This window comes from Apteryx rowi, unplaced genomic scaffold (genome assembly GCF_003343035.1).
Source record: "Apteryx rowi isolate R43461 unplaced genomic scaffold, aptRow1 scaffold_665, whole genome shotgun sequence".
NCBI lineage: Eukaryota > Metazoa > Chordata > Aves > Apterygiformes > Apterygidae > Apteryx > Apteryx rowi.
Window position 1 is genome coordinate 447,949 of NW_020450944.1, and position 10,763 is coordinate 458,711.

A 10,763-nucleotide genomic window follows, 5' to 3' on the forward strand; every position below is an offset into this window, starting at 1 on the left:
GCTGCGTGGGTGCAAGGGCACCAGGTCAGTGCAAGGGGACGGTGTGGGTGCAAGGGGGCTGCATGGGTGCAAGGGCACCAGGTCAGTGCAAGGGGACCAGATCGGTGCAAGGGGACCGGGTCAGGTTAAGGGGACAGTGTGGGTGCAAGGGGACCGGGGCAATGCAAGGGGACCAGACTGGTGCAAGGGGACTGGGTCAGTGCAAGGGGACGAAGTCAGTAGGGGGGCACCAGGTTTATGCAAGGGGACCGGGTTGTGCAAGGGCAGCAGGATTGGTGCAAAGGGACCAGGATTGGTGCAAAGGGACAAGGGTCGGTGCAAAGGCACCAGGTCACTGCAAGGAGGTCGGGTCACTGCGAAAGAACCGAGTCGGTGCAAGGAAACCAGGTCTGGTGGAGAAGACGGGTTGCTGCTGAGGGCACGGGATGGATGCGAAGGTACCAGATGGATGCGAGGAGACAGGATGGACGCGAGGAGACCGGATCGGTGCGAGCAGCCCGGCTCAGTGCGAGGGGATCCTGCTGAGCAGGTTTTCCCGGCACACCTCGCGGTAGGCGTTGCGGAGCAGGACGTAAGGGAAGCAGGTCTCCAGCATGTCGACCGTGAGGAAGGACGACTCCGCCACGAGCTGGAGCGGGGCGGAGGAGGAGGACACGGCGTCAGGAACCATCCCCCCCTCCCCGGCCTCAGTTTCCCCCTTCGCCAGGGAAGGGAGACGAAGCCGGGATGGGACGCGGGGAGGCGGCAGCCCCCCCACTCCCTTCTCCGCCCCCAGCTCCGGATTGCAGCATTTGCATTTAAATTGCTTTGCAGCGCGGGGCGCTCGCTGCCTGCATACCAATCCGGGGTGGTCGGYCGGCGCGTCACCGTCCCCCCCAAACCCGGCCGTCTCCACCACCCCGGGAGGGCCGGAGTCGGATCCGGGTGAAATCTGGGCATCGGGAGGCGAGAYGCGGCGGGGGGCTGCCCCCCCCCGTGCCCCACCGGCACTCACCAGCTGCAGGAGCAGGGAGACGGAGTCGCGGTTCCTGGCGCGTTGCTTGTCCGTCTCCTGYCCCAGCTGTAGGAGGCTCACGGAGGCCAACTGAGGGATGGATGGAGCCTGCTCAAGGTCCGGCCGGGCACCAGGGGGACGTGGGATGGTGGGGGATCGGGAGGTTTGGGGACAGCCCACGGCACTGGACAGGCTCGGGTGGCCCTAGGATGGTGCCCACTCCAGGATGGAGCCCACCCCAGGACGATGGCCATCCCAGGATGGTGCCAACTCCAGGATGGAGCCCACCCCAGGACGATGGCTACCCCAGGATGGTGCCCAGATGCCCACCACAAGACGATACCCACTCCAGGACGATGGCAACCCCAGGATGATGTTCACCCCAGGATGGTGCCCACCCCAGCACAATGGCCACCCCGGGACGATGGCCGCCCCAGGATGGTGCCAACTCAAGGATGGAGCCCACCCCAGGACGATGGCCACCCCAGAACAATGGCGACCCCCAGATGGTGGCCACCCCAGGACAGTGCCCACCCCAGGACAATGGCCACCCCCAGGTGGTGTCCAGCCCCAGGACGATGACCAACCCCAGATGGTATCCACTCCAGGACGGTGCCCACCCCAGGATGATGGCCACCCCCAGGTGGTGTCCAGCCCAGGATGACGCCCACCCCAGGACGGGCACAGCCAAGGCCCCAGCCGCTCTCACCAGCAGGAACTCCTTGAGGTGGGTCTCGATGTTCTTGTTGTGGATGGTGAAGAGTGCAGCCGACACGTGGATGATGGCCTTGGCCAGGCAGTGGATGTTGTTGTTGTAACCTGGGGATGGAAAGCAGGTGACATCAGGGRTCCCACTGGCACGGGGAMCCCCACGTTCCAGTGTCCCCTGGCYGCAGTTATAGGGCCCTGGCCCTGCTCCAAAGCAGGTGACATCAGGTGTCCTGCTGTCCCGGACTCCTGCTGTCCCCACTCTCCCTCAGACGTGACTATGGGGTACAGCCAGCCTCAGGYGTCAGGGACGCATGGGGACAGCGCGACACAGGCGTGAGCTGGCTCAGCCCTGTCCCCCCTGGGTGGATGAGCCACCCCGGGACCAGCAGGGCTCACATCCGCACGTGGTGCCACCAGGATCGGGGCCACCACCGGCATCGGGGCCACGGGCCACGGCCACGCTTACCGTCCATCTCAGTGTTGTAGATGGAGGCCGGGTCGGAGGCCAGGAGGGGCAGGGACACGGCCACGAAGACCAGGAGCAGGCAGGCCACCTTGTAGTCCTCCTCCGGGGACGAGCCGTCTGCCAGGGAGGGAGGTGGCACTAGGTGGGGGTCCAAAGAGGGGACCCGGGAGGTCCCAGGGAGGTGACATGGGGTGGGGGTCTCAGGGAGGGGACTCGGGGGTCTCAGGGAGGTGACATGGGGTAGAGATCCCAGGGAGAGGACTCGGGGGTCCCAGGGAGGTGACATTCGGTGGGGGTCCCAGGGAGGGGACTCAGGGGTCCCAGGGAAATGACATGGGGTAGAGGTCCCAGGGAGAGGACTCGGGGGTCCCAGGGAGGTGACATGGGGTGGGGGTCTCAGGGAGGGGACTCGGGGGTCCCAGGGAGGTGACATGGGGTAAAGGTCCCAGGGAGAGGACTCGGGGGTCCCAGAGAGGTGACATGGGGTGGGGGTCTCAGGGAGGGGACTCAGGGGTCCCAGAGAGGTGACATGCTGTAGAGGTCCCAGGGAGAGGACTCGGGGGTCCCAGAGAGGTGACATGGGGTGGGGGTCCCAGGGAGGGGACTCGGGGGTCCCAGGGAGGTGACATGGGGTGGGGGTCCCAAGGAGGGGACTCGGGGGTCCCAGGGAGGTGACACAGAGGGTCCTATGGAGGTGACACCAGGCAGAGGCCCAGGGAGGGGGCCCAGGGGATCCAAGCGAGGTGACAAGCAGCAGGGACCCAGGGAGGWGACACAAGAGGTGACACCAGGTGGGGAGGTCCTAGGAGGTTACCCAAGGGAAGGTGTCAGGGACAGTCACCCCCTGGACATACGGACACCCCGATCCCCGGGCCAGCGCCCGCGGCCCCCCGGTACCCGTCTTGCCGCCGGCGAGGACGTTCACCAGCGCGGGGTCAATCTCGCACGGGATCCCCGCGGCCGAGGCCAGCTCGAAGATGCTCAAGGTGACCTGGGAGGACGGGGACGCGCCGGGCTCAGGGGTGGGGACCCCGGGGTGCAGCCATGCATGGAGACCCCGGGGTGTAGCCATGCACCAGGGGGTCCCAGGGCGCAGCGGCGCACAGGGGGACCTCAGGGTGCAGCCAGGCACAGGGACACCAGGGTGCCACCCCCACGAAGGGCGCCCACGTTACGGTGCCCACAGGGCCACCCGGGCCACCGCGCCACGTGTCAGGCCACGAGCTGCGCTCGTGGGAGCTCTGCTGCGCCCCGGGTGCTGCTGGCGGTGCAATGCCATGCTGTGCCACGCAGTGTCACACGGTGCCATGCAAGGCCACGCAGTGCCACCCAGGGCCACCCAGTGCCATGCAACGCTGCACACGGCCACCCAGTGCCATGCAATGACACACGGTGCCACGCAAGGCCACGCAGTGCCACCCAGGGCCACCCAGGGCCATGCAATGCTGCACACTGCCACCCAGTGCCATGCAACGACACACGGTGCCACGCAAGGCTACGCAGTGCCACCCAGGGCCACCCAGGGCCACGCAGCGCCCCGGCCGTGCCCACCTGGATGTCGGTGTCGGGGGTGACGACGTCCGTCAGACACTCGATGGGGCCCATCAGGAAGGGGCAGTGGTGGGAGAAGACCTGCAGGGAGAGAGGGGGCGATGCCGGTGAGGGGCGCGGAAGCGGGCACCGGCTGTGGCCACGCCGGGACCGGCACCCACGGTGGGTGGGGTGGGGGACGTCCCCAGTGGGGCACCCGCCCCCCGGCGCCCACCTCTCGCAGGCCCTGCTGCGCCATGGCGCGGAAGCTGAGGATCTCGCCAATGATGGTCATGCGCTTCAGCACGTTGTCGGCGGCTGCAGGAGGAGAGGGGGTCGGCGGGGCGTGCACGCGTGTGTGCAAGCGTGCAGGCGTGCAAGCCTACTTGTGCGTGCACGCGTGAGCCTACACGTGCATCAGCACGAGTGCAAGGCTGCAGGCGCGCCGGTGCGAGCGTGCGCTTGCACCCGCGCRTGCAAAGACGCTCCTCTGCGCGCGAGAGGCTTGCACACGCGCACGCGTGCGAGCGTGCGTGCGTGGGCACGCGCACGTGGGCGCTTGCATCCGCGCGGGCGCATCCTCGCGTGCTTTGCGTGCAGCTGGCTCCGCGGCCGTGTTGCACGCGTGCAACACGCGTACGTGCCCGCGCGGGTACACGTATGCGCACACGCGTGTGCACGCGCGTGTGCCCCCCGCGGCGCCCGGACTCACAGCTCAGCCGGGGCAGCAGCGCCGCCATCTGCTCGGGCTTGTAGGAGTTGGCGCGTAGCTGCACCAGCGTGTCCATGTTCTCGTTGACCAGCTTCTGCAGGGGACACGGGGCTGGTGGCACTGGGGACACGGCGCCCCGAGCCAGGTGCCGGTCACCCGGCCAACCGGGTGCCCAGGAGTACCTCGCGCCCACAGCATCGCTTCCTGGCCAGCCCGAGGGGCAGGCGAGGGGCTGGGACGGTCCCTGGGGTGTCCCCCATGGCTCCAGCACCCTGTCCCAGCACCCAGCCCCAGTGCCTGGCCCCAGCACCCAGTCCTAGTACCCAGATCCAGCACCTAGACCCAGTGCCTGGCTCCAGCACTCTGTCCCAGCACCCAGCACCCAGCCCCAGCACCCAGATGCAGCCCCCAGCCACACTGCCTGGCTCTAGCACCCCATTCCAGCACCCAGCACCCAGGGCCCAGTGCCTGGATCCAGAAACTGGACCCAGCATCCACCCCAGCACCCTGTCCCAGCACCCAGTCCTAGCACCCAGATCCAGCACCTAGACCCAGTGCCTGGCTCCAGCACCCTGTCCCAGCACCCAGCACCCAGCTGCAGCCCCCAGCCACACTGCCTGGCTCCAGCACCCAGTCCCAGCACTCAGCACCCAGTGCTCGGATCTAGCACCTAGACCCAGCACCCACCTCTAGCACCCAGCTCCAGCACCCAGCACCTGACCCCAGCACCCTATCCCAGCACCCAGACCCAATGCCTGGCTCCAGCACCCAGCATCCAACCCCAGTATCTGGCCCCAGCACCCAGTCCTAGCACCCAGCATCCAGCCCCAGCACCCAGCTGCAGCCCCCAGCCCCAGTGCCTGGCTCCAGCACCCAGTTCCAGCACCCAGCACCCAGTGCTCGGATCTAGAACCTAGACCCAGCATCCACCCCAGCACCCAGTCCCAGTACCTGGCTCCAGCTCCCAGTCCCAGCACCCAGCACCCAGTGCCCAGATCCAGCACCTAGACCCAGCACCTGGCCCCAGCACCCACATGCAGCCCCCAGCCCCAGTGCCCAGCCCCAGTGCCTGGCTCCAGCACCCACTCCCAGCACCCAGGGCTCAGGTCTAGCACCTAGACCCAGCTCCCAGCGCTCAGCATCCAGCTCCAGCCCCCGGTGCCCAGCTCCAGCACCCACCTCTAGCACCCAGCTCCAGCGCCCAGACGCAGCACCCAGACACAGCACCCAGCTCCAGCACCAAGCCTCAGAGCCTGCCTCCAGCACCCAGCACCCAGCACCCAGCACCCGCGCCCCAGCTCCGGCGCCAGCCCTACCTTCAGCTCCCCGACCTGGGAGCCCACGTGCCACATGAGGTTGTCGCTCAGGAACTTCATGCCGTACGGCCCGATGAGCTCGGCCAGCGCCCGCATCTCTGCGAGACGGGGACGTCACGGGGGGACACCCCACGGGGTCCCCACGATGTCCCCGCAATGTCCCCACGGCGTCCCCACAGCATCCCCACAACGTCCCCACCGTATCCCCGCAGCATCCCTGCTGCATCCCCATGGTGTCCCTGTGACCTCCCTGTGGCATCCCCACAACATCCCCATGATGTCCCTGCGGTGTCCCCGCTGCCTCCCCACAGCATCCCCATGGTGTCCCCGCAGCGTCCCCACTGCATCCCTGCAGCATCCCCATGACGTCCGCACAACATCCCCGCGATGTCCCCACTGCATCCCCGCGACGTCCCCACTGCATCCCCATGACATCCCCACTGCATCCCCACTGCATCCCCATGGTGTCCCTGTGGCATCCCCGCTGCATCCCCACGATGTCCCCACTGCATCCCCGCGACGTCCCCACTGCATCCCCATGACATCCCCATTGCATCCCCGTGGTGTCCCTGCGGCATCCCCACGACGTCCCCACAACATCCCCGCAACGTCCCCACTGCATTCCCGTGGTGTCCCCATGGTGTCCCCGCTGCATCCCCACGACGTCCCCACAACATCCCCACGACGTCCCCACTGCATCCCCACTGCATCCCTGTGGTGTCCCCGTGGTGTCCCCGCTGCATCCCCACGACGTCCCCACAACATCCCCGCGACGTCCCCACTGCATCCCCGTGGTGTCCCCGCAGTGTCCCCGCTGCATCCCCACAGCGTCCCGGCGGTGTCCTCCCCGGCCCCGCGGTCCTCACCGGAGACGTCGGAGAACTCGGCGGCGCTGAAGGCCGGCTCGCCCTCCCGCGGCACGGTGGCGAAGGCCTGCAGGGCGGGCGCCAGGACGATGGCCCCCGTGCTGGCCTGCCGCAGCAGCGCCTCCAGGTACCTGCGGGCACGCCGAGCCGCTCGCTGGCACCCACGGCACCGCGGAGCCCATGGCACCAGCACCCACAGCACCGCAGGACCTACAGCCCTGCCACCCACGGCACCAAGACCCACGGCACCACTGGACCCATGGCACCAGCACCCAAGCCACCGGCACCCGTAACGCTGCAGGACCCACAGCACTGGCACCCACAGCACAGCAGGGCCCATGGCACTGGGACCCACAGCACTGCAGGACCCACAACACCAGCACCAGCACCCACAGCACCAGCACCCACGGCACCAGCATCCACAGTACAACAGTGTCCATGGCACCAGCATCCATGGCTTCGCAGGGCCCACAGCATTCCCACCCACAGCCCTGGCACCCACGGCACCATGGGACCCATGGCACCAGCACCCACAGCACTGCAGGACCCATGGCGCTGGCACCTACAGCACTGCAGGACACATGGCACTGGGACCCACAGCACTGCAGGACCCACAACACCAGCACCAGCACCCACAGCATCAGCACCCACAGCATCAGCACCCACAGTACAACAGTGTCCATGGCACCAGCATCCAYGGCTTCGCAGGACCCACGGCATCCCCACCTGGCACCCACGGCACCAAGACCCACGGCACCACTGGACCCATGGCACCAGCACCCACAGCACCGCAGGACCCATGGCGCTGGCACCCACGGCACTGCAGGACACATGGCACTGGGACCCATGGCACTGGGACCTGCAGCACTGCAGGACCCACAGCATCAGCATCCACAGCACTGCAGGACCCACAGCACCAGGACCCACGGCACCAGGACCCCTGGCACTGAGGAACCTGTGACACTGGGACTCATGTCACCAGGACCAACAGCATCAGGACCCACAGCACCAGGACCCACACACCCATCCCAGGGCGGGGGGACACAGCCCCATAGAGCCACCGCAGGGCTGTGCGCTCTGCCCCATCCATCTGTCCTCCACCCCTTCCGTGCCACGCCGCACTGTCGTGGAGGTCCAGGTCCCCCAGGGAGGGGACCCAGCACCCCGGGGCCTCCAGCCCGGCTGAGCACCCACCAGTTGGTGTAGATGGTGGTGAGYGTCTGCTCGCCGGCGGCGTCGCGGGGCTGCGTCTGCTGCAGGAGGACGTTGCGGATGATGCGCCCCGTGTCCAGGCCCACGAACTGCCCCAGAGACTGGATGAAGGTCACGTAGGCGCTCAGCCCCACCAGCACCTCCGAGGGTCGGGCCACCTCCTGCGTGGCCTGGCTGTAGCCCGCCATGGCCACGATGGCCCTGCGGGGASAGGATGGGGCTGTGTGAAGAGCCATGGCCGAGCATCCTTCGTGGCAGCACCCGTGGCCCACCACGGCCCCGCCACGGCCCCAGTGCCCGGCCCTACTTGGTGAACCGCGTCTCCAGGTGGCTGCTGAGGTACTCGGCCGGCGTCACCGTGTGCTCGAAGACGGTGAAGTTGGGCACATGGTTGAGGCTCAGGGACAGCTCGGCCAGCGTCAGGTGCAGCTTGTCCATGCTGGAGGGGACAAGGGCCGTGAGCCTCCGCCACACCATGCCACGGCCCCATCACAGCCGTGGGAGTGGCACGTCACACCCTCGGCACCCCCATGACCATGGATGTCACATCCATGTCACACCATTGGCCATGCCATGGTCCTGCCACATCCCTGTTCACGTCATCCTCATGGCCATGCCATGTTCCCACCACATCTGTGTCCATGGCACATGCACATCACACCCATGGCCACACCATGCCCCCACCCATGGACATGTCACACTCATGGACGCCCCGTCATGTCCATGTCCATGTCACACCACACCTACACCCAATGCCTGGTGCTCACCACCCCACGTCCAYGGCCTTGTACTCCCTGCCCCATGCCCACCCTCATCCGCCCTGCTCTCACTTGGTGGTCAAGGTCCGGTCCTTCCTCTGGCTCTCGGCCCCCGGCTTGTCCCTCTCAGGCTCCGCTTTCTTGGACAGCTGCTTTGAGGCCTTCTTGTTGCGGGCCTTGCTGACGGTGGAGGCGCAGTGCTTGGGCAGCAGCTGCCGGCCATGGGCAGCAGGTTACCACAGGCCGTGGCACCGAGGACAACCTGACCAGGGTCTTYGGGACCAGGGGCCAACTGTCCCCAAAGTGGGATCAGGGACACACCTAGGTCTTCCCCTCACCATGGCCTCTCCCGTGCCAAGGCCATGGAGACCATGGAGGCCAAAGAGGCCACGGAGGTCCTGAAGACGCTGGAAGCCRTGGAGGCCCTGGAGGCCATGAAGACCCAAAAGGCCACACAGACCATGGAGACCATGGAGACCCAAAGGCCRTGGAGGTCACGGAGATCCCAAAGGCCATGGAGACCCAGCCCTCACCTGCTCGCTGAGGTTGTGCTGCTCAGCGCAGGCGTCCATGACACAGGCGCTGGCCTGCCGGGCCATCTCCTCCAGGAACTTGTTGCACAGCCCCAGCGCTGTCGCCTTCAGGTGGGGATACTGCAGTGGAAGAGCCACAGCACCATCACAGCATGGTCAGAGTGCAGGGCACGTGGCACCACATGCCACAGGGCTGCGACCACATCTGCTGCATGCCATGGCCATGTCTGCCACCATCCTCTAGCCACATGGCACCACATGCTGCAGGGCCACAGACATGCTGGCCACCGTCCCTTCACCATCTGCTACCACGTGCCACAGAGTCGTGGGCACACTGGGCACACCCATAAGGTGCCACCATACATGGCAGGGTCATGGCCATGCATGTCACTATCCCTCYGTCACATGCCACCACACATGGCCACCACAGTCGTTCCTGTCCCCTCCCTCTGCCACACATGTCCCTGCCACAGCTCCTCCATAGGTGGCATGGCCACAGTGCTGGCCATACCTAGCTCGTGGTGTCCCCACGTCCCCTCCTCGTCCCCGCAGGACCCACCTCCTCCGGGCACATGGCGTGGTTGCAGCGGGAGAAGTGGCTGCAGAGCAGGGGGAAGGCGATGCTGTAGCGCAGCATCGAGGGCTCCTCCATCGTGGCCATGAACATCTTCTCCACGGGGCGAGGGTAGAAACTGCAGGCGTGGGGGACAGGAGAGAGGGGATTTGCCTTTCCGGACACGCAGGACATTTCGGTGGCTCTCTCAGTGCCTTTGTTCCTGTGTCCATGTGTGTGCCCCCCAGGTCTGCGTCTCCCCCCGTGTCTGTGTCCCCATGTCCTCCTGCATGTCCCTATGTCCGTATTCCCATGCATGTCTGCATCCATGTCCCCATGTCTGTGTCTGCATCCAGGTCTGTGTCGCCACATCCATGTCCCTATGTCTGTATTCCCACGCATGTCTTCACATCCACATGTATGTCCCCACATCCATGTGTTTGCCCCCATGTCTACGTCCCCTTGTCTATATTCCCGTGAGTGTGTCTCCATGTCCACATGTATGTCCCCACACCCATGCTTGTGTCCCCATGTCTGTGCGTGTCCCCATGCCTGTGTCTATCTGCCTTTACTCATATCCCTGTCCCTCGTCCATGTCATCCTGGTGTCCAGTCCCACCCTGCTCGCCCCTAACCCTGCCCACCTTCTCCCATAGGTGACACGTCCCCCCATGGCCACCTCCATCCTTTCCCATCCCCGTCACCCCAGCACATGCAGGTCCYGGAGGCAGGACGTGGCTCRATCGCCCCCCAGCCAGGGGTGACKCYGGTGACGCGGGGGAAACSGAGGCACAGCGGGCGCCTGTGCTCACCACAGGTCGGAGAGGTCCGAGGCCTCGGCCAGCAGGTCCTCGAGGGAGTCGAGSAGTTTGGTGTGGAAGACGATGAGGTTCATCACGCGGCCCACGTCGGGGTTGGTGCTCAGCGGCAGGGAGGCCTTGGCCACGCTGGTGTAGGCCTGGGGGGGCAGCGGGTTGGGGGGACAGCAGGACGGGGCAGAAGGGCAGGGGCCGTGGGACCGCTGGGGCTGGGAGGGGGACGGGGATGGAAAGAGGGACAGGGTTGGGGATGGGGAGAGGGACCGCAATGGGGTGGGGACGGTGATGGAGAAGG

General features: G+C 66.6%; 1 protein-coding gene across 1 annotated transcript in view; it reads right to left on the minus strand.

Moving 5' to 3' along the window:
• Positions 1-215: 215 nt before the first annotated feature.
• The window catches only part of NCKAP1L (NCK associated protein 1 like), a 20,841-nt gene continuing 10,293 nt past the window's right edge, over positions 216-10,763 (minus strand). Inside the window, exons 15-30 of the mRNA XM_026085345.1 lie at positions 10,463-10,608; positions 9,658-9,790; positions 9,099-9,218; positions 8,638-8,777; positions 8,115-8,246; positions 7,790-8,008; positions 6,596-6,726; positions 5,730-5,827; positions 4,414-4,507; positions 3,937-4,019; positions 3,723-3,803; positions 3,069-3,162; positions 2,172-2,288; positions 1,704-1,813; positions 995-1,084; positions 216-628 (exon numbers count right to left, since the gene is read on the minus strand). Coding sequence (XP_025941130.1) covers positions 503-628; positions 995-1,084; positions 1,704-1,813; positions 2,172-2,288; positions 3,069-3,162; positions 3,723-3,803; positions 3,937-4,019; positions 4,414-4,507; positions 5,730-5,827; positions 6,596-6,726; positions 7,790-8,008; positions 8,115-8,246; positions 8,638-8,777; positions 9,099-9,218; positions 9,658-9,790; positions 10,463-10,608 — 1,914 coding nt within the window. The 3' untranslated portion in view covers positions 216-502. The remainder of the gene's footprint in view (positions 629-994; positions 1,085-1,703; positions 1,814-2,171; positions 2,289-3,068; positions 3,163-3,722; positions 3,804-3,936; positions 4,020-4,413; positions 4,508-5,729; positions 5,828-6,595; positions 6,727-7,789; positions 8,009-8,114; positions 8,247-8,637; positions 8,778-9,098; positions 9,219-9,657; positions 9,791-10,462; positions 10,609-10,763) is intronic.